The following is a 23490-nucleotide window of genomic DNA, read 5'->3' on the forward strand; positions in this document are numbered from 1 at the left end:
GAAAGAAAAATCAATAGAATGAAAGCTAGATTGATAGAAAGAAAGTTTGGCAGATAAAAGAGAAATGGAAAATAGTTAAAAAGAAAGGTAATTAGAAAAATAGAATGAAAGACAGAAAAATAGGTAAAAAGAAAGAGAAAAATAGAATGAAAGATGGAAAATAGGTTAAAAGAAAGATAGGTAGATAGAAAGTAAAATGAATGGTAGAAGGAAAGAAAAAGAAAGATGGTAGATAGAAAAATAAAAGGAAAAAATAGATAAAAAGAGATGGAAAGATAGATAAAAAGAAATAGAAAATAGAATGAAAGATAAAAGAGCTAGAAAGAGATACATACCAAAAAAAAAAAAAGGTGGAAGGTGATATCTGAGAGGACAAAGTTATTGGCAGTTGGTCATCTGGGAGAGGTTTCCTGGAGCTGGTGGGTTCTGAGCTGGGTCTTGTAGGGAGCCAGAGGTGAGGAGAGAGGACCTTCTAGGTGTCGAGCCTGGCTGGCCTACCCTAGGTCTCCAGGCCCTGATTCCATTAGCCCAAGTATCTCTGATGGTCACCTTACCCCAAGCAGGGGGTCTGTCCCCTGGAGTACTGGGCTTCCTTCTTAGCATTTGGGAGGAGGGAGAGCCAACCTAAGCTAGGGAGGGAACCCCAGCTTCCACCCAGCTTGTGACTGACAGCTGCTTGATAGGTCAGACAGCTAAGTAAACACAGTAAGGGAATCAATAGCTGTGCTCCTTGATCAAGGGTGTGGCTAAGTTGAGAGCAGGGGTTCTGACGGTGCAGGGATGGATGTCTCCTGGACCTGGGATGGCCCAATTGGCAGCATCTTGCCATGCCCTTTGTCCCAGAGAGCAAGCTATATCAGGGGTGAAGGCAGAACTGTGTGTGCCCCAGGAGGCTCAAGCAGGATTCCGGTCAGAGAAAATTCTCACCCATCATTCTGCTATTGCTGGGACCCAGGAAGGAACACTGATGGTTCTCCCTCTTTTAAAGTCATAGAGAATAATTAAAGCCTTGGGTTAGCATATGACGGGAGGTAGAGAGAGGTGACTGCATCGAGAGCTGGCTTCCAAGTCCAGAAGACCTGACCTATGCTGTCTTGTGTGATCTTGGGCAAGTCCCTTAACTTGCGAGACCCTGGAGTTAACTCCTAAAGACTGACGCGAACATTAATTTCCACTGAACCCATAGAGGAAGTTTCCTATGTGGAGCTTGATGAAACTACAGGACCAGTTTAATACACATTTAAAACATGTACATATACATATATAGTACACAAACGTGTATAATGCAATACGCATGTATGTGCACGTATATTATAATACACACATAGACACGTGTGCATTATACACACACAAACAAAAGCACTTGTTTGCCCTAGTTTCCTTCTCTGTCAAAATGAGCCGGAGAAAGAAATGGCAAACTGCTCCAGTGTTTTTGCCAAGAAAACCCCAGATGGGGTCACAGAGAGTTGAACAGGACCGCAATGACTGAACAACAGGAGTTCTGGGAACCAGAAGTTTGAGAATTATTATAGGGGCTGGGACCAGTACGGCACAGATTCTGGAAAAAGCTCCAGCTCTGGAGGCAGAGGACCCGGGTTCAAATCCTTTTTGCTGCCTACTTCCCAGTGGCTGTCGGCAAGTTCAAGGCCCTTCGCCTCCCTGGAACCCAGATTCCCCTTCTGTAAAATGAAACCTTATAGGGAGGGCCTCCAGCTGGAGATCTGTAACCCCTTGACCTGGAAGACCTTGGATCACTGGGACCCCTTGGTTTCCTCACTTGTGTAACAGACATAATGTTTTTGTACCCATATCCTCAATCCCAAGAGGCAGACAATGGCTGTAGCATAATCTATGTACTTTGACACCTTCAGAAATGTCCATTATTCTCGGTATAAAGCCAACTTGACAGGATATCCCACCAGCCTTTAGTGCCACTTTGAGGTTTGGGGCTTTAAAATACTTTTTCTTTCATCAGTCAACAGATTTATTTTGAGTTGCTTTTGAGTACAAGCTGCTGTGGGTGGGTACAAAGAAGTCAGTCTTGGTCCCTGTTATCCATAACTATAGGGATCCGAGGCAAGATCCATGTGCATCAATCAATCCATCAATCGATCAAGTCCTACTAAGCATCTCTTGTGTGCCAGGCCCTGTCCGAGGTGCTGAGAATACAAATTAACTAAGAAAGGAACAAATATTTATTTTTAGTGCCTGCTATTTGCTAGGGCTGGAGATACAACTCAATCAATCAATCTGCAAATGCTTATTAAGTTGTGGTATAAGGGATATAGTGATTTAAGAGCTTACGAGAGGAATTGGTCCCTTTGGGCTAGGGGCAGGGAAGACTTCCTGCAGGAGGTGACATTTAATTAATCCAGACCTTGAAAGAAGAACAGGGATTATAAGAGGTGATGATGGATTACCTCCCAAGACCTTCCCTTCAAACATCTCCTTTTGAGCCAAGAACTGGCACATCTTGCCCTAAGTGACACAGCCAGGTTGGGTTCCAGCTCTAGCCTAGAACTTCCTGTCCAGAGGTGGAACTAGAAACCAGCTGTGTCCACTCTGCAGCTTGTCTTGTGTGACCTTGAGCCAAAGTACTGACGCGTTCTTTCTCTTCTCTCCTATAGGTTCGGTAAGAGAGTTTGCTTTCCCCTGATGCGTGCCTGTGCCTCCTCGGGGGCGGGAGAGCATCATGCTCTCCCACACTGGGGCTGCCTTCCTGGGTCCCTCCTTCCTCCATCCTTCTTTGGAGCTTGAAAACAATGATGTGGCCAGATGTGTTTTGAAATAGCTGGGAGCTCTGAAACGAGTGGAATTCAACTACAGCAACATCTCGGAGAGGGCCCTTGGGCCCCAGGGACCCCACAGCCAGTTTGACGTGCGCCCCATTCGCTGGGGTCCCTTGAGTACCCACATATGTCTTCTCTGAAATTTGGATTATTTCTTTATTTGCCGTGAAGCAGCTGGGTTATGGAGGAGGGGAGGGACTGGTTGGAAGCTTGCAGAGGTTTTTTTAGTACATCTGGGCTGCTGCCGCTGATTATGTTCAGATAGACTAGAATGCAGGGCTTCTTAAACTTTTTCCACTAGCAATGACCCTTTTCCGCCCGAGAAATTTTGACATGACCCCAGGTAGATAGGAATATGAATCAAACATTTACTAATAATAAATCATAATTTCGTGATACATTCAGTTGCATGGGGTTTTGACCCATAGTTTAAGAGGCTGGAGACTATGGCTTCCAATGCTCTGTGACAACTGCCCCGCCCCACCCTTGCCAGGTTACTTTTGCCTTTATCTCCGAACTGGCTTCTTGGACCTCCTTCCTGTTCCTGAAAGGAAAGCCTCTTAGAGGCACAAAAGCCATGCTTGACTCAGTCATCTAAGAGTCCGTTCCATCAAGAGGCATTGGCCGAGCAAGCGTGCACTCTGTGCTTAGCCTAGCTCTCTCTGTTGTTGTTCAGCTTCCCCAAGGAGGGTGTGAGGGAAAGAATTCTGGACCCAGAATCAGGACAGACCCAACTTTGATATAAATACTACTAGCCCTGACCTTTTTCCTGGCCATGTGACTATGAGCAAGTCCATATGGCCTCCATTTCCACATCTGTGGAATGGAGATAAAAATACCAGTGGCTCTTCCTTCCGAGGATTTTGGGGAGGCCAGCAATATGTTTTAAGATTAAAAAAAAGCTAAATGTAGATCATGGGATCTGGAGCTAACAGGGAACTCAGAAGTTGTTTCAACCCCCTCATTTTGCAAATGAGGAAACTGAGGCAAAGAGAAGTGACTTGCTTGGATCACACAGAAAATAAGCATGGGGGGGATCTGAAACATGCCCTCTGAATTCTCTTTGCAAATGTTAAAAGGAACTATAGAAATAGTATTATTGTTGTTATTGCTATTACAGTTTGGCCATCCCTAATTTATAATTTAATTATAACCTGTTATCAATAAGTTTTAAAATGAAACTTCCACCATCAACAACTTCCCTGGAGAAGTCTGTGCAGAAGCAGTCACCTCGCATGGCCTCTTCCTGGCCAACCTAAGTCTATGGGTTTTATTAGTTGAGTGGGGAGACAGAAAGCCTTGGGAATATGTATGTATCTCAACTGCCCTTGCAGTCTATACCGGGGAAACAGATATGAGTGGCTTGAAATTGTAGAGGGAGGAGCGCCACCTAGGGATGATCACTGAAAATTTCCCCGCCATCCCTCATTATAGATTGTGATGACGATGATGATGGTGATGTTGGTGGTGATGCTGATGGGATCTCTGATTTCACTGGTCTAGGAGCTCCCAGCGAAGAAATTCCCTTCCAGGGCAGCTCTGTCCCTGCTCTGAAATTTAGAGTCTCCAAGCAAGGGTTCTTAGATTTCTGTCACAACCCCTTCCAATGAAGCCTCTAGCCATAGACTATAGAATAATAAGCTTCAGAATAATGTTTTTAATACATAGAATATGTATTGAATATGTGTTAATTATTATGTTATATAATGAATAAATAATTATGTCTAATATGTAACAATGTATATTTTATATAATTAATAATATGCTATTATTAATTATATATAATCAGTAATATAATTCCCTCAATATTCAATGATATTATAATTCCCTCTATCAGTGCAGCTCTGTATCTGCTTTGAAATGTAGACTCTCCAAACAGGGGTTCTTAGATTTCTGTAACATACTCCTTCTAGTGAAGCTTATGGCTCCTCAGAATAATGTTTTTAAAACATAGGATGTGTGTTGATTATTACATATTATATAATTGATAAATAATTGTATGCAACATATAACACAATGTATGTTTCATATAATTATAATCAATATTATAATTTTACCTAATAATATATTATCAATTATATATTATGTAAAGTCAACATTATCATAATTATATATAATAAGAAATATTATACAAATGTTAAATATTATGTTTTTAAAATACATAGGATAACAAAGGAAAGCAGTTATTGACATGTAGTTATCAAAATGTTTTTAAAAACAAGTTTACAGACTCCAGGTTAAATGTCCTTATTTTCCAGAGTTTCCTGGGGCCACTTAGCGGTCAAGCATCTTGTTCAGGGGCACAGCGCCAAAATTTGTTAGAGATAGAAGCAGGATCCAGGCCTTCCTGATTCCCAAACCAGCTCCCTGTCCCTCTCGGGGATATTACTTTCGTCTTTATCATTATCATTCTTGACCATGTAACCTTCTTCCAGGGAATGAACCCGGGAGGAGGAGGAGGCTATTGGGAGATAGTGCCTAGTCTTGGTTTTATCCCTGCTCCCATGGGCATGCATACACCTTAGTGAAATGGTCTACAAGCTCTCTCTTTTCCAAGTGTCCTTTAAATAGAGCACAGAGAAAAGCTACATCCTTTTCTTCTGTTTACAATCCTTGCTAACATGGGGCAAGGAGCATGGGATATTGGGGAGGAGCACTGATTTAGGAATATGATGACTCAGGTTGAAATCCTAGCCCTACTTTTTAGTAGTTGTGTGACTTTTGGGAAAATCCTCCTTTGTGAAGTGAGAGGGCTGGGCTAGATCATCTCTTAAAGAACTCTTCAAGAGGTTGGTTCCAGCTTTAGGTCTGATGATTTGCCTTAATTAAATGTCAGAGCTGCTTGTGCCCGACCTGTGGCAGAGCACTCCAAGCTCCCATTGGTCTGGTCAGCCACAGTTGGGCACACTAACTCAACTTGAACATAACGATGCCATTTGGGTACACTTTGAGAACTAAGGACAGCAATCAACCTAACCAATGTCAGGGCACTTTAAAACAGCCTCCCATAGGGGCTAGAAACCTCCCTCCCCCAGACCAACCTATTCTTAACATTGCCATAGAGACTGGAGGCTTCATCCCTGTACTGGCATAGGAAACCTAGAGAAGGACTTCAGGCTTGTGGTCCAGTGAGATTTTCTTAAGTCCTTGCTTGTCCAAAGCCTGTTTTCCTTTTCTTAAGACAGCTGCTTAATTCCTTTTAGGTCCAGGAGTCTGTTTGTTTTAGGTGGTCTCACTTGTGGACTTCTCACTGTTTAGAAAACTGAAGTTGTGTGTGTGTGTGTGTGTGTGTGTGTGTGTGTGTGTGTGTGTGTGTGTGTGTCAGAGAGAGAGATCTTTGTATTTATAATTCTGCATTGGGAGAGCTAGTTAGCCTGTTATAAGCCATGTGATTGGTAGAAAATCTGACTTTGTTTGTGTATTTGTATACATGTATGTATGTGTGTGTATACAAGAAGCAAGAGAATGAAGAAATGAAAAAGCATGTATTAAGTGCTTACTCTGTACCAGACAGAGTACCGAGGCTGACTAGGGATTCAGATACAAAATGAGACAGTCTCTGCTCTTGAGAAATTTACAGTCTAATGAGGGATGGGGAAGAAGAGAATGGATACATTGAATGAATGAAAAAAAACCATATATTAAATACTTATTGTATACCGGGGACAATACTATGACTTATTAGGATTACAAATACAAAAATGGTCTCTTATTTCAAGAATCTTACATTTTAATGAGGAAGGGGGGAGAAAGAGAATGAATGAAAAAGCACGTATTAAGTATTTACTGTGTTCCAGGCTAGTCCAGAGTCTAGCTAGGGAATCTAGATGCAAAAGGTTAAATAATCCCTGCTTTCAAAAAGATTAGACTCTTAATTGTGCTGAATTAGAGTAGGAGAAAAGAGAAAGAAATGAATGAAAAGTATTTATTAAGTGCTTACTGTGTACCAAATACAATGCTAAGACTGGCTGGGCATTCCAGTCTCGGGCCTGAGGAGCTTACATACTAACTGAGGCCCGTGCAGTAGGAATAGGCAGCGAGGTGTTAATTTGCACTTTATGTTTGGCATGTTGGTCCTTGCTTCAGACCACCAGGTGTGTGAGTTCCCTGTCTCCTCCTGCACGTTTCCCATCCCAGTAGGGAGGAGACCATCAATCAGTACCTCTGGGAAGACTGTGAACCCTGAGAGGGTTTAGGGCTGAAACTGAGAAGACTTCCCTTCTAGTCTGGCTCTGTTTCAAGGGCCTACAGACCCTTGGACAAAGCATTGACAAATGTAGAGGACTTAGCTTTTGCCTATTCTAACCCCCTCCTAAAAATCCTAAGAACCTCCATTTAGACCTGGATGGGACTCTAGAGGCCGAACACACATTGAACCACACTGCCTTTTGTGGTTACTTCTCCCCGGTTCCCACAGAAAGGACCAAGACTGTCTGGTCCAAACCCTCCATTTTACTGATGAAGCAAACAGGGAAGGGAGGGAAGGAAGGATTCCCCAAGATTTACCCAGATAGGAAGGGGGCAGAGCCTCCTGACTACAAATCTAGCCCCTGCCTGCTGCGCTGTATTGTGGATCCTTTCTTTTCCACTTCCAGAATGCTGGAGTTTTAAAGTCTGGGTGATGAGCGATGGGGTAGGAAAGGAGGAGCACAGATCAGAGTTCTTCTGCCTGCTAGACAGGACTCCAGGGAGCGGCTCGCTTTGGGGGATTGTCAGGAATTTAAGCAGCTTGGGAGGGGCAGCATTATGGCCAAGTCTAAAGTCAGGAAGACCCAAGTTCGAGCCCTACGGCTAAAACACATCCTAAACTGGTGCTGTTCTGGCCTGATTCCCTGATTTGTTATTCTTCATTCCCGCACAATCACAGATCTGTCCTGTCCCTCCTCAGTCTCATCCTCCCCTCAAAAAAAGGCCATTGATATAGCTTCTGCTGTGCATTTCTGTCCCTTCAGTAAAGGACATAAGAGGGAGTCAGGGAATTTTGAGCCAATCTTTATGGCATAGACAGTAAACGTTTATTAAGCCCCTATTATGTACCAAGTTCTGTGCTAAGTCTGTTTGGGATGAACAGCTCCTAGGTAGCTAAACTCTTTTGCATCTGACCTTGTATGGCATCTCTGAGCCCTGATAGACAATGAACATTTATTAAGCCCCTACTGTATACTAACCACTGTGCTAAGTCCTGGATGGGATGAACAAGCCCTAGCTGACTCTTGCCATCCAGCCCGCCCTGTATGGCATCTCTGAGCCCTGATGAACCATCCCTTTGTAGATGTCTCTTTTTCCCCTCTGGCCTTTGGGGCTTAGTGCCTGGATCAGCTGGAGCTTTGCAACTCTCATCCTGCAGAGCTGATACACAGCAAGGAGTGGTTTTTGCTGGGCTGAGGGGCTTGGTGAGAGAGCTCTCCTTCTCTGAGCATCAACTCCAGTTCTCTTCTAAACTGACTTAAGAACATGTGGGCATTTCCCTCCAGGGCTCATGGCCCAGGAAGCCTTCTTAGGAAGGAGCCATATGAGGGGGCAGCTTAGTATGGAGGAAGGACTGGCTAGGTAGCCCTTGGAATGAGAAAAAATTGAGTTTGAATCTTGCCTTAGATACTTTCTGAAGTGAGTCACTTCACCTGTGAATCTCAGTAAAGTCTGTAAAGGGAGGAGGTTGGGCTGCTCTAAATCTGTGATGTTGGGATATCCTCACTGTGAATGAAAATCATGAAAGGCTCACTCTGTCTGCCAGGGGCTCTGATAAACACGGAAGATAAATATACAAAAGCAGGACATTCCCTGACCTTAAGGAGTTTACATTCTAGTAGGAGACGATACCTAGAGGGAAGCACTAGCCAGGAAAGTGTGTCTTGTTTTGGAAAGCCCTGGGACTCAGGAGTGCATCTCACAAGGAATCAGCTTGCTCTTTGAAGATGACGAGATTGATTTGATGATAATTTTCAAACCAAGAAAGGGGATGACAGAGTATATGTGCAGATGGCAAGAAGACACCAGGGTAGATGGCTGGAAATGTGATCTGGGGCAGCTAGCTAGAGGGACGTGCTCTGCCTACCTCAGGTGGAAAAACTTTTGGATTTGAACTCAGAACACTCGGGTTTGCATCATACTTTTGTCACCTGTTACTCGTCTGACCTTGGCAAGTCATTGGGCCTCTGTTTCCTTATTTGTTAAATGAGGGGCCTGGTCTAGATGGCCCTTCCTACCTCTGAATTTCTCTTTCTTTGGAGCTTTAATATGGGAGTCAGGTCTTCCATTGATTACCTGTGTGAGTTTTGCTTTGCTGAGCCTCATTTTCCCCATCTGTAAACTGGGGGAGTTGGCTTCTGAAATCTCTTCAAGGTCTAAGTCTACGTTCTTAAGTATGTGGATGTGTCATACATATAACCCTAACCTGTTATTCCTTGAGATTTTCTATGTTAGGATGTGAGGAAGCTCAATGATGGGGAGTCACAGGATCTATGACATGGCCTGTACAAGAGAAGAAGGCAGGGGAGGGGAGGGTGGAGGCAGCTTAGAAATGATTTCACCAAGAGAAATGTCCAAGAAGGGAGAGGGACCACTTGGCTTTCTTCTTCCTCCCCTTCCCCTTTGTGGTCTTAGCTTGGTTTCTGACATGCACCCCAAGAGGGGAAGGCATTCCTCACCTTGCCCAAACCCCATTTTTTGCCATCAGATCTCCACCACGGATCCCCACAGACGGAAAGAAGAGACATTGGCCTCTCAGTGACCCACAGGTAAGCTCAGAATGTCCTGAAAAAGCTGGCTGTGACTGCTCAAGCTTCCTCCTTCCCGTGGGGTCTGGGGGGAGTGGGGGGATAGTTCCATGAGGGATTTCAAAGTGCTTAGTGACTCTCCCCTCAGGAAAGTCCTGTTACCTCTGTGCTGTCCTGCTTCCAGAATTCTAAGTCTTTATTTAGGTTAGACCATAAAAGATGCCTAGTATTATTTTGTTTTGTTTTGTTTACTAGCCTGGGTCCCAGACAAGAACAACAGAGGACACACTACACTGGAAGTTAGGAAAGCTCTTGTCTATTGAGCAAACTATGACTTCTCCTGACCCTCAGTTAGCTGAAGAAAAGAATTGGATTCTTTGGTCCCCAAACCTTCCTAAACTTTGTCCTGGGGAACAAATAATTTTCTAAGAATCAGGGTTCCACCTAGGGGGCAGCTAGATGGCACAGTGAATAGAGCACTGATCCTGAAGTCAGGAGGATCTGAGTTCAAATCCAGCCTCAAACACTTAATACCTCCTAGTTGTGTGACTCTGGGCAAGTTACTTACCCCCAATTGTCTCAGAAAAAAAAAAGAAATAGGGTTCCAATCTAGCTTGCCTAGATTTCCTCTAGCTCTCCTCTGAGGAAACAGTGAGGGAATTTCCTCATTCCTAATGAATCTTTTTTTGTTCTTCTATATTCTTTTCTTTTTATTGCAGTAAATTTATTTTTAATACACAATGCTTTATGAATTATACTGGGAGAAAAAAGTAGAGCAAAAGGGAAAAACCACAGGAGAGAGAAAAAAACTAGAAAAAGGAAGCAAACATAGGATGTGTTGATTTACATTTAGTCTCCTTAGTTCTTTTTCTGCATGGCGATGGCATTTTCTGTCCAAAGTCTATTGGGATTGCTTTGGATCACGAAACCATTGAGAAGAACAAAACCTTTTATAGTTAATATAGCTAATAATAATAATATTATTTTTCTCCACGGTTTTTCTACTTCTTAGACTTCTCTTCACTTACCTTCCTGGGATTTGACTTGGCTCATTAGAACTGGGTAGGAAGGGGCTCCAAAGCTCGGCCCTCATCACTTGGGGCAGGGGTTATGTGTTATTTCATTTTGTTCAGGTTCTCAACAAAGTCTTGGCTGTCCCAAATTTGTCACGTGTGCCAGAAGAGCATGATGTTTGGAGTGAAGTGTAAGCATTGCAGGTGAGGACGGGACCCGGGCTGGGACCAGAAGTGGCCCCTAAGATGGGTAGTGAGCCTCTGCCAGGTAGGCTTAGGGGGAAAGACTCAAGTTATCCATATCACCCTCTCCTCCTTCCTGGCTTCCTTCCCCCCTTCCTCTTCTCCCTCTCTTAATAAGAAAACCTATAATCAATGTTGTAAATAATAAGAAGAAGCAGTATGGCCAAGCAGATTTGTTCTTATTATTTATTTCAGCCATATTTGGAGTTTTCTTGGCAGAGATGCTGGAGTGGTTTGCCATTTTCTTCACCAGCTGATTTTACAGATGAGGAAACTGAGGCAAGGAGGATTACATGACTTGCTGAGGGTCATCAAGATAATAAGTGTCTTAGGCCATATTTGAACTCAGGAAGATAAATCTTCTAACTTTAGACCTTTGTGCATTGTGGCACTTCTACTTGCCTTGCACAGCAGCCAAAGTTGGCCTAAAAGCCAGGAAGTTATTTGACTCTATGACCCTCAGCAAGCCACTTACTTATCTGCTTATATTTCTAGGCTTCTATAAGACTTATCATTTGCAGAGAAGATGTTGGCCTGTTTTGGTAGAAAGGATTTTCTTACTCAAGTATTCCCTAAACTGGTGAAATCACAATATCCATAATAACATTAATAAGTGTTGCAGAAAAATTCGGTCTTACTATTATTAAGAACTACTATTATTAGTAGCCAATAATTAACAAAGATTATTATTAAGAACAAGATGTGTTGCTGAAAAATTATTTATTAATAGAATTGAAAGAAGAAAGCCTGGTTTAGAATCCTGACTCTGCTACTTACTCCCTGTGTGACTGGGCAAATCATTGGGTCCCCTTTAATTCTGTCTGTTTATGATCTTTCCCTCCTTTTTTTCTCTATAAATTCCATTATTCTTTTAGAGATTCCTTGCGCTCCCCAATTTATCCTTCATTATTGGTAGCTCCTAATTATTTCCTCTTTAGGTTTTTCCACCAGCTTTTCTTCTTCACCACTCCTGGACTGTCTTTCTAATATTTAACAAGTCCTCGGGTCCCCCCGAGGCCCATTTACCTCCTGGGTCCTGTTGCAATACAGCCAGTCTCTAATGTATCTCGTTAATTCCCCCTTCTGGCCTGGCTTAAAGGAACTCTCAGGTCCCTTAGCAATACACTCATCTTCTAATTTGTCTGTTTTGTTCATTTTAATTTAGTTCTAAAAGTGGAGTCTATCTGCTCAGAGAGTGGGACTGGAGAGGAAGGAAAGGGATGATTGGCCTCCAAGGAAAGCACAGGAATAAGGGAAAGGAAAAACAAGAAGCTCAGCATTTGGGAACACTGAAATTTGGGGCCCATGCACAGGAAAGAAAAACTCAAGAAACTGCTCTCAGTCTTTACTTCTTCCTGAATCAATGGCAAGACTGCCTAGGGTCTTTCAAAGTATTTCAGATATCCCCATGTGATCCTCAGGAGAGTCTCATGAAGACTGTTACTTTGAAAGAGCCTTTAGAATTTTTTCTCTTCTTTATATTTTAAATTTGGAAAAGAAGAAGGGGGAGAATGAAAGAGAAAAAGAAGGGAGAAGAGAGAAAGAAAGAGAAGAAGAGGAAGGGAGGGAAAGAGAAAAAGGAGAGAAAAGGGAGGAAGAGAATAAGGAAGGAAGGATGGGAGGCAGGAAGAAAGGAAGGAAAGGAGAAAAAGGGAGAAAGGGAGGGAGGTCCGAAGGAAAGAGAAAGGAAGCATTTTTTCAAGTGTACACAAGCAAAACAGAAGAAAGGCCAGAAAGAATCACGAATAACTGATTTTCAACAGCTTTGAAAGTTGAATGTTCTAATGAACATATATTCAAATAGAAAAGCAAGTTGCACATAATGTAGACTTGCAGTTCCATGTGCAATCTTTTTTCCCTTCTTGTCCTATGCCTATGGAAATGCTTGTGTTATTTGCTGTTTAAGTTCAAAATGGAAAAAAAAAAAAATTAGATGAGCTTCTTGACGCACTCTTGGTTCTCTTTCCTCCGCAGGTTAAAGTGCCATAACAAATGCACAAAAGAAGTCCCTGTTTGTAGAATATCATTCCTACCATGTGAGTCTCTTGGATTTTTTTTTTTTTTTTAATCTCATCTGCTTTTCCAAACTAGGTTAAGTCTTTTTTGAAGCTTTATTGGGTTTCTATTCCTACCCCGATTTTTTTCTCCCCAGTGTCTAAACTACGGAGGACAGAATCTGTGCCTTCAGATATCAACAACCCTGTGGATAGATCAACAGAGCCCCATTTTGGAACCCTCCCGAAGGCACTGACAAAGAAGGTAAGTTAGAGACTGGCCCTGATTGGATAGAGGATGAAAAGGGCCCAGGTAGCTCTATCTTATAGCCTAGATATATATCCTAGCCCTCATCCCCCTTCAAACTCTATTTCTGGGGCCCAGTGGGCAAGATTCAGAGCAGCTTTGTATTAATACTTAGGGCATTTTAAAATGACTTTGTGAAAATACATTTGCATAAAATGTCCAAATTACAAATGATTCTTACTTGGGCATTAAAGCAGGTCTGATAAAACCTTCAGTGAACAAAGCCTTATTCACCCCTGCTGTGTACACTTATGCTTAACTGTACCAAGGATTTGTAATTTTGTAGGCTTGGAGGTGCTTTCCACCAACATAGATCAAGCCTCTCATGCCTTGGCGACCCCCAAAATCCATTACAAGTGGATGGCCTGTGGAGGGATGAACATCTTCAAATCTAATGAGGACACTCAGCAGATGATGGAAATGCTGGCCATTTAGAGACTCCTAAAAGGCAGCTAAGCAGCAGCAGGGGCTGGGTAGGGAGGCAGGAAGACTCATACTCTGAATTCAGATACCCACTAGCTATGTGGAAAGTCATTTAACCCCTCAGTTTCCTCACCTGTAAAATGAGACTGATTATAGCATCAACTCTGGAGCTGGTGTTCCATCTATGGCATCAGCCAGCTTCTCTGAAGTATCAGGGAAACGCTTTGCAAATGTTCAGGTGAAAAGTGTTACGTAAAATGTAAAAATCCTCTTAGCTCAGGAGCCGTACATAAACAGATTGGGGGTCCGGATTTGGCCCTGAGCCATGATTTTCAACTCCCTTAGTATACATTATGAGTTTATAGTTCTGCTCATTTTTTCTTAATTCAGACTTGTCTCCTTTGCTTTTGAGCATATATGGGCACACACACCCCCTGACATTTTTTCCTTGCTTACGCAAATCCCATTTGCTTTCCAAGACCTAGCCAAATCCCCACCTGTTAATCTGGATGCCCAGAAAATGTAGTCCCTACAATCCATTTGGGCGTCCTAAGTCACTTGTAGGTTCTAGAGGTAGAAGAGGATTTACAGCTCTCAGCAGCTTTGTGGAGTCGTGGATCAGTGGATCTTTCTCTTCCCGGTGGGAGGATCTGCTGGGTCAGCTACAGTTGGGGTTCTCCCACGGCAGTACGCTACCTCCGTATCTAACCTTCATATTTTGCAGGAACACCCTCCAGCCGTGAACCACCTGGACTCCAGCAGTAATCCGTCCTCCACCACCTCCTCCACGCCATCCTCCCCCGCGCCCTTTCAGTCTTCCAATCCTCCCAGTGCGACGACGCCCCCAAACCCCTCGCCAATGGCTCAGCGGGACAGCAGGTTTAATTTTCCAGGTGACCACTCGGGATGTGACGCTCAGGGAGCTCCGAGGGTCCATGGCAGGTTCTGTCTGGTTGGGGGGTTCTTTGTGTCTTCAGTGAGCTTTCTCTGTTCACTCCTCCTTGGGTCTCCAGGGTAACTGCTGCTGGTCAAGATCTGCCCCTGTCTAACCTTGTACTTCAGATTTCATTCTTTAATGAGTGGGTTTTATGGTATTGGATTTCAGGTCTATTCCTAGGAGCTCACACTAATTCTGTCCATATTTCTTGAGTTTTTCTTTTGTTTTATTTTTGAGAGGCAGTTGGGTTAAGTGACCTGCCCAGGGTCACACAACAAGGAAGTGTTAAGTGTCTGAGGCCAGATTTGAATCCAGGTCCTCCTGTATCCACAACTGATGCTCTCTCTACTGTCCCTCATATTTCTTTAACTGGACAGAACTCCCTCTCCATGCATGGGAGGTACATTCTGCTGAAGGATGGTCATTGACCTCTCTCCTGGACTTGCAGAAGTAGTCAGGGGCAGCACAGGTCACAGGAATGCAGGGTAGGATGGGTATTTCCTCCTGGGAAGTCATTGGGTTAAGGCTAGGAGGGTGACTGACCTATTAGCATTTAATTGTGTCTGCAAAAGTACTGAGAATGAAGTTTCTCTGAACTCTCCAAATTATCACCCAGCTCTTCCCCCTTGAGGACTGGCCTGCATTGGCCAGCTGGGCTTAGGAATGGGGCTGAAGGAAGCTTGAAGAGTGACTGAAACACACCTGACCCCAGCTCCATTTATGTTTTGGGAGAATAGTGTGATCAGGGGTAATGAGAGCAATTTTCAGTCAGGCAGACCCAGGTGCAGGTCTCACCTCCCACTCAGGGGAGCTGTGACCCCTTTTTACACAGGACTAGGCATGGCAGAGTGGTTGCCAATCAGCATCGGTTCCCCACCGTACACATTAAATCCAGGCCGATAAATGTACATGCTGGAAGAGGTATTCCCAGCCCTGGGAATCCTCCGTATACCATGAGGGGTCTCGCAAAGACCCTAAAAAATCCTTAACATATAACTTATTGTGATTCATTTTAACTTTAAGATCATACTTTTATGGTAAAATAATGTGCTGAGCACGGGGTCAAGAAGACCCGAGTTTAAAGCCAGCTTTAGGCACTCATTAGTTGTATAACTTCAGGGCTAAGCCACTCAGTTTCCTCACGTGTTTCCTCATTTGGAGAGGAAAATGACAAACTTGCCCAGTATCTCTGCTGAGAGAACCCCAAAAAGGGGCTACAAAGAATCAGACGTGACTGAAAAACAACTTTTATAAGTAGAAAACAGTGTGGTATCATAGGAAGCACACTAAACTTGACAGGAGAGACCTGATTCTGGCACTTACTAGCTGTTGGATAATGGACAAGTTCCTTAACCTCTCTGAGCCTCAGTTTTCCCATCTGTAAAATGGGAATAATCCCACCCATTCCACAGGGCTGTTGTGATACTGGGGAAGGGGTCAGAGTACTTTGTCAAACATGAAGCACTTTTATAAATACCAGGCGTTCACCTTAGAGCCACATTTTGAGAAAGGGGTAGGGAAGGACGTGAGATTCAGTGAGTAGCCCAGTAAGAAAAGAGTCATCTGGGAGAGTCCCAGATTCTCAGCCTTCATTCATAGCCTCTCTTACATTTATTTGATGGGTAAAGGACAGTAGAATGGATTGTGGGGCAGATACCATAAGTATCTAACCCATAGAGGAGGCCTCCTGTGCTTTTCCCTAAACAAAATCGACCCCAGTCCCTGTCTAACCTGCCCTAGTCGTCTCAGCTCCTCTTCAAGCATGGTCAGCCTTTGGCCTTCTTTAGGCACAAAAAAAATGACCTTAGCCTCAGGGCTGGGTTTTGGGGAGCAAGGTGGATCTTCGGAGGGTTGAGTGGGGAGGGAAGGAGGAGGAGCAGAGCAGGCAAGAGTCTGATATAGCTGAGAGCTGCTTTCCTCCGAGTTCGTGTCTCAGTGCTGTGCATTTGCTGCATGAAATCTGGGTGCCTTAAATTGGGAGCAAACGTAAATCACCGCAAGCTCGTGTCAGATCGAATGATCTCAGCATGGATGCATGTCTGCCTTTCTCTTCTGCTTCTTAAAATCCCATTTCTGAGCAGCTGCTGCCTTTCTCTATGACCCATTTACCCCCTCGAGGTTGATGGGGTGTTCGGTCTCAGGGATGGTTTGGAAGGCTGAGGCTCTTGTGGATTAGACTCAGTTCACCGAGCCTGGGCCCTTCCTCTCCTGGGCCCTCTGCTGCTCCCTCCACCTTCCGATGTTCCAGTCTGCTGTTAGTGGCTTCCAGGGTGGGGGTGGGGGGCTGCGTGGATGCATTGCTCCTACCTCTGATTCCTTTCTCTAGTGTGAAGTCTCTTCCTGAATGTCCACTGTACCTCCTTTGTACAGACCCAGCACAAAGAGTTTGCTCTGGTCCCTAAGTAAGCTTCATCCCTCCCCATGCTCATTCACATATGAATGGATGGCTGAGGAGAGATCTTGACGCCTCTCAGAGAGGGGAGTTACCCCCAAAAGTCCTAACCAAAGCTTGCCTACTTATAGCCCTACCCCCAAGTTGGAGAGATGCCCTATACACCCCCACACCAGTTTGTTATAAAATCAGCAATGTGAGCCCCGATTCTTTGGTTAAGGGATCATTGACAATGAAGATCATGACTTGACTTTCCAGGGAGCACTTTTTACTTTCCCAAGGTGCTTTTACCATTTATCTTCACCCTTAACTTGGGGGAACTGAGGGCAGTTAACCCTCCCTCTTTTAGACAATTAGGAAAATTGAGACCCATTGAGCCATACTTTGAGAGGGGAATTATGGGGAGCGATGAGATGGCAGGGCCCCAGACCCTGTCTCCAGAGAGTCACCTGGGAGATGCAGGCCTTTACAAGTGACCTGTTCCAGTATCTCTAATACATGCATTTGGGTGAGTTGGGGAGAGGGCAGACGGTCTAAGAAGCCAACTTCAGACCCATGTCTCCTACCTCTGAATCCTCTCTTCCTACACAAGCAATAACACAGGACCTTTTGGCTCTGGGCTCTCTGGGGCCTGTCCCCATTTCCAAGCAGCCCTCTCCCCCTTTCCCCACCAGCTTTATTTGGTCCACCCGCCCTCGGCCCTCCTAGCCTGCTTCTCCCAGAGGCCTGTGGGGAGCAGCCACGCGATTCAATTAACCATTGCCCTGAGCCTCCCCCAGTCTGCTCATTGAATGCATGCGCCTGTCACTGACCATCTCTGACATTTTTCTCCCGGCTGTTTGCTGTTTGTTTGTGTGATTGGCTCTCCTCTTGTATTTCAAGCTGCCCACTACATCCATCATAGACAGCAGTTTATCTTCCCAGGTGAGTATGGATTCTACTAACCACTTCTCACTTCAGTTAATGTTATCTTTCTTGTGTTGGGTGGTCTTTCTCTGGAGAGCTCCTGTGGGATTGTGAGAGCCATGTTGGATGAGGGGTTCCCATGGCCCCAGGTGGACTATGAAGATTGTGTTGGGTGAGCTTCTCTCTGGAGGGCTCCCACACCTGTTGGGACTGTGAGAGCTGTGTTAGATGAGAGGCTCCCATGGCTCCGTGGACTATGAAGGTTGTTTTGGATGAGCCTCTCTCTGGAGAGCTCCCATGGCACCAGGTGGACTATGAAGGTTGTGTTGGATGGGCCTCTCTCTGGAGGGCTCATGTAGCACCAAGTGGGATTGTGAGAGCTGTGTTGGGTGGGCCTTCTCTGGAGTGGACTTTGAGAGCCATGTTGGGTGGGCCTCTCTCTATAGGGCTCCCATGGTACCAGGTGGGACTGTGAGAACTGTATTGGGTACAACTGTATTGTACCCAACTGTATTGGGTAGTCCTTCTCTGGAGGGCTCCCGTGGTACCAGGTAGAATTGTACGAGTTGGCCCTGAGCTCAGTGGGCACAATATAGGAGAATAGAGAGGGGGTGGGGATCATCCTCTACCTGGTGTAATGCTCCCTTCTCTTCAAGTATAACCAACCCAGCCCTGGCCTGAGACTCTGGTGACCCAGGGAGTAGACCTAACTCTGTTTCCTCCTCCACGAAATAAGATTAGCCTGATTTCCAAAGGTTCTTTTTCTTCTTCATGATACAACACTTTGTGCCTACCATGTGCTAGCACTTTATGAGTAATATTTCAATGACCCTGAGAGTGGAGATTCAAGGCAGACAGAGGGGAAGGGACAAGTGTTTGGAGTCACATTTGAACTCAGATCTTCATCTCTGTAGGCCCAAGGCTGTATCTGTGCTGCCTACTTGTTTTTAGGAGGCAGATGGGACAGAGATGGGAGAGTTTGGGATGACTTTGAGGTTGCCAGCCTAGGAGTCTTGAAGGAACTTTGAAGGGACAACATCAATGAGAAGGGAAGATGAGTTCCACTTTGGACTTGCTAAGTTGAAGTTGCCCTTGGGACGTCCGAGTAGAATCATCCAGCACACAGGATTGGAGCTCAGAATAGAAACTGGGGCTGAACAAAAAGACATGAGACATATCTCCCTCTTAAAAGCTGACAGAATCACCAGGGTTGGAGAAAAAAAAGGAGGCCCAAAGTAGAGCTTTGAGGGATACTTGGGCCTAATAGGAAGGTGGTAGATGATAATCCAGCAAAAAGTTATTTAGGAGGAGGGTGACAGAGGAGAAGTAGGAGAGAGAGCAGTGTCATGGAAACCAAAACAAAATGGGGATCTTGTCAAAAACTGCAAAGACCAAGTAGACCATCGGATTTAGAAGGCAAGGGATGGATAAAGGACTTGATTTCAGTTTATGGGGGAATTGGGAATCAGATTGCAAGAAATGAAAAGGAAAGGGACCTTGAGGAAAGAGCTCCACTGAGAGAAGACCATTCTAGGATTTGAATTATGAATAATGGCTCTGAACTGGGGGGTGGGTGTGTATGCTTGTAGGCATTGGGAAAGAAGCCAAGGTTACGGAAAAGGAAACTCTGTCCCAGATAGTTGAAGTAATTTTCATGATTTTTATTCTTCCTCCCAATACATATACACATTCATGAGCTACAATGGGATCTCAGCTTATGCTCCTTCTTCTCCTCCCTCTTTGTACTGGTGGTACTCTGAGCCTTTTTCCCACTCATCTTCCTTACCTGTAGTTGCTGTCCCATTTTACAGGTGAGGAAACTGAATCTCTGACTTTCACCCAGAATCTATCGTTCAATCCATCTCTTGATACAGCCATTGACCTGCCTAGACTTGTGGCACAGCGCCACCTGCTGATCATATTAAGAAATATCTCCAGATCACAAATAAGTTTTTGGAGCAGTTTCTTGAATGGACTAAGCACAGTTTTTGATTCTGGGATCAAAGCTTTAGATCCTAAAAGAACTTGTAAACCATTAAACCCCAACCCCACCCTGTTATAGTGGAAGAAACTGAGTCCTAGAGAAGTTAAGGACTTAGCCCTGACTACCGGGGGATTCATAGCAGAGCCAGAATTGGACCTCAAGGTTCCACATTTTCCCACTGCTCCATGCTAGTCAATCACATTTAGAGTCTATGTCTACTTTGGAATATGATGGGGAAATTCTTGCCATTTAGGCCTGTAATATCTATGGGGAAAAAAACTTTAAACAGGAAATTCTTTGGCTGCCGGACACCGGGTGGTGCTGGTGAGTAATGTAGGTGCAGACTTGTTCTTCAGCTCCTGCCGGTCTCAGTGAAATCTTACCTGCTCCTGGGTCTCAAAATGGCAAAGCAGAGGAACTTTAAGGTCTTTCCCAGGGACCGATCTCTATTTTACAGAGGAAAGAGAACTCTAAATATTGTGTTCTTTTCCAGAAGCCTCATATTAGAGGAGGGGGATAAGCTGGAGAGTCTCCAAAGATGGGCGATCAGTGTGACAAAGGACCTTAGACTGATGGGATAGGAGAGCTGCCTGACGGACTGGGCATTGTTCTGTGGGGAGGTGAGGAAGAACAAGCAACAGAAAGACGGGCCAATGGAAGAAGGATTTGGCTTGTTCTTGACCCCAGAGGACAAAGCACAAAGTTATGCGTGGAAGTTACAAAGAGACAAATTTAGGATCCCAGATTCAGAGGCTTAAAGCTCCAAGGCACCCCTTGGGCCAGAACCTTCATTTTACAGATGAGGAATTTGAGTCCCTGAGAGGTTTAAGTGTAGTAAAATGCAAAAAACTTGAACTCAGTATAGCAATACAGTGCAATTGACTTGGCTCAGTACAGTTGACATGATACAGGAGAGCTGACTAGTTAGTGTGTTTGATATGTGCAGTACCATTGACATGGCTCAGTGCAGTTGACATAGCTCAGTACAATTAATATTGTATATTATACTTTGATACAATAAAGTATATTTGATACAGTGTATTATAACTGCTATAGGTCAGTGCATTTGACGTGGCTTTGTGCAATTGACATGATACAGGGCAGTTGACATGATATAGTGCAATTAATGTACAGTACATTTGACGTGGTACAGAACAACTGACAGGCTCAATGCAATTGACATGATACAGGGCAGTTGGCATGATATAGTGCAATTGACGTACAGTACATTTGATGTGGTACAGAACAACTGACAGGCTCAGTGCAATTGACATGATACAGGGCAGTTGGCATGATATAGTGCAATTGACGTTCAGTACATTTGATGTGGTACAGAACAACTGACAGGCTCAGTGCAATTGACATGATACAGTGCAGTTGACATGATATAGTGCAATTGATGTACAGTGCAACTGACATGATTCACTGCAATTAACATAGCTCAGTATAATTAACATGATATGATACACTTGACACAGTAAAGTACAATTGACATGGTATAGTGCAGTTGACATGATATAGTACAGGTGACATGCTATAGTACACTTGACATGGATCATTACAATTCTCTTAGAGATCTAAGAACCTGAGTTCAGATCCCAGCTCTGCCATTACTATCTATAATACCATGAACAATTAATTATTTTCCTCTCTCTGGCCTTCAGTTTCTTCATCTATAAAAGAAGGTAGGTGGACTAGATAATCCAGCTCTACTATAATCCTAGGGGGGAAATTTTTCTTAACAACTAGAGCTCCTCAGGAGTGGACTGGACTTTCTGCGAAGGAACTTCAGTTGGAAACATCTTCATTGACTATTTCCATCCAAAGGCTGGCTGTCCATTTGTTTGGTCTGTGGTAGAGAAAAGGCTTGTTGAAGGACAGGTTGGACTGAGTGACCTCTGATATCTATTCCAGCTCTGAAACTGTGACTGTTAGAACTCAGATATGGTTCAATTACAGTTTGGATGAATTGGCCAAATTCCCTCCAAGTCAGAGCTTATATTCATGGAGGTTCGTTAGTCATGCTGAGTTGTCTCCATCACCTGGTGGATGGTGGATTATCAACACTATCTTTCTCTCTCCCTTTTCCTCCCCCATTTACAGAGACACAATAGACAATAGTGTAGAGGAAATATTACTGGATTTGGAGGCAGAGGAGCTGGATTCTGCCTTGTAATCTTAGGAAAGTAACTTCTCAGATGCAATTCCTCATCTTTAGAGTGAGAAGTTGAACTAAATATTGCTGATCCCTTTCATCTCTAGATCTATTTTCCTATATATCCCAGCCAAAAATAAAATTCATATTTCTTGGTTCTTATAGAGTATATAGTATTGGTTCTTATATTGTATTCTGTCCAAACTTCATTCTTTTATATATCTATATATTTTATATATCTATATATTTTAAATTTGAGTTATTTGTCATGTGTCATTTAGGTTCATTATAATATATCAGTTAGATATTTTTAAAAACATGAATAAATTCAAAATTCTTTCTATATTATAGTTCACAAAAATGCAATTTTTCAATTGGGTAAAATCAGACTCGATTAGAAATGTCTTTTTTTTTTTTTTTTTTTCCTTTCAAAGATGAGGTCTCTCCATTTATTCCAGTCTGGAAATACCTAGATTACTCATGGGCCCAAACCTACTACTGTTTGGCCTATTTCTGACCTTTAAAGTGGTTTGGTTTGCCCTTCCTTAGACAATCTGATGGTCCACTCTCGGGGGTTATCCCATTGATTTAGAGCAGAGACCCAATTAGCATAGCCCAATACAGTTCAACCCCTAAGTTGGAGAAAGCTACCAATTACAGCATCTCTGGGAGGATCACAGGGTGCAGCATCTTGCTTAACAGCCTGACTTCTTTAGTCATATTGAATGAGTAGGATAGAGGCAAAGAGCAAAAAAATAACACAACCCAGCTCTTTATATAAAGAAAATTTGTCTAGAAAGGGTGTAAAGGGTAGATAGGAGAGAGACAACAGTAGATCAGGAAGATCTTTTGGGTTATTATGGCAGCAGACTTTGTGGCTGGGGATGAGGTTCAAAGTCTGAGGGAGAGCAGTGGGGTTGGGTCCTAGCATGAGACCAGCTGTTCCAACCCTGTCCTTTAATGGATGAGCAAGCTGAGTCCCAAGAAAAATAAACACAAACCAGTGGTCCTTAAACTTTTTAAATAGAGGGCCAGTTCATGGTCCCTCAGACTGTTGGAGGGCCGGACTATAGTAAAAAGAAAAACTCACACTCTGTCTCCGCCCCTCAGCCCATTTGCCATACCCTGGCGCCGCCTAAACATCCCCAGCGGGCTGCATCTGGCCCACGGGCCATAGTTTGAGAACCCCTGATATATACAGTTGGTATATGTCAGAAGAAGAACTCCTAGCTTCAAGACCTGCCTCTGTTCACTACCTCTTACCCTGGCGATTAACTAATGTTTTTTGATTGATCATTTAACTCGCAAAATGCACTTTTATTGAAGTGGAATGCATGGTGGACATGAAAATAAGTCTGTAAAGTCTTTCCTTTGGTTTAGAAGATAGAAATCAATTTGCTTAAGAAGTTATTTCCAAAGGTTTGAACCCATCCCTGCTCTGCCCCCTTGACCTTCAGTGAATGAGAAACATGGCCCTTCATCCTTAGTGTTATGTTTTGTTTTCTCTAGACATCTCTACCCCATCCCAAGCACCCCAAGTCCCTGATGCAGCTGAAGAGACGCGGTAAGCATCTACCTCCCCTTCATATCCCTCTTTCCAACCAACAAGGAATTCCTTCATCTCCATCTAC

The 23490-nt window shown here is 43.8% G+C and overlaps 1 protein-coding gene across 2 annotated transcripts in view; it reads left to right on the forward strand.

The window, feature by feature from the left end:
* Window positions 1-23490, forward strand: part of KSR1 (kinase suppressor of ras 1) — a 213717-nt gene that overhangs the window by 164746 nt on the left and 25481 nt on the right. For both annotated transcript variants that reach the window (XM_074263662.1, XM_074263663.1), the window contains exons 5-12: window positions 2628-2632; window positions 9466-9526; window positions 10639-10722; window positions 12736-12797; window positions 12914-13020; window positions 14210-14378; window positions 17697-17738; window positions 23369-23423. In XM_074263662.1, coding sequence (XP_074119763.1) covers window positions 2628-2632; window positions 9466-9526; window positions 10639-10722; window positions 12736-12797; window positions 12914-13020; window positions 14210-14378; window positions 17697-17738; window positions 23369-23423 — 585 coding nt within the window. The remainder of the gene's footprint in view (window positions 1-2627; window positions 2633-9465; window positions 9527-10638; window positions 10723-12735; window positions 12798-12913; window positions 13021-14209; window positions 14379-17696; window positions 17739-23368; window positions 23424-23490) is intronic.

The sequence above is a fragment of the Sminthopsis crassicaudata genome, chromosome 4 (genome assembly GCF_048593235.1).
Source record: "Sminthopsis crassicaudata isolate SCR6 chromosome 4, ASM4859323v1, whole genome shotgun sequence".
NCBI classification, from domain to species: domain Eukaryota; kingdom Metazoa; phylum Chordata; class Mammalia; order Dasyuromorphia; family Dasyuridae; genus Sminthopsis; species Sminthopsis crassicaudata.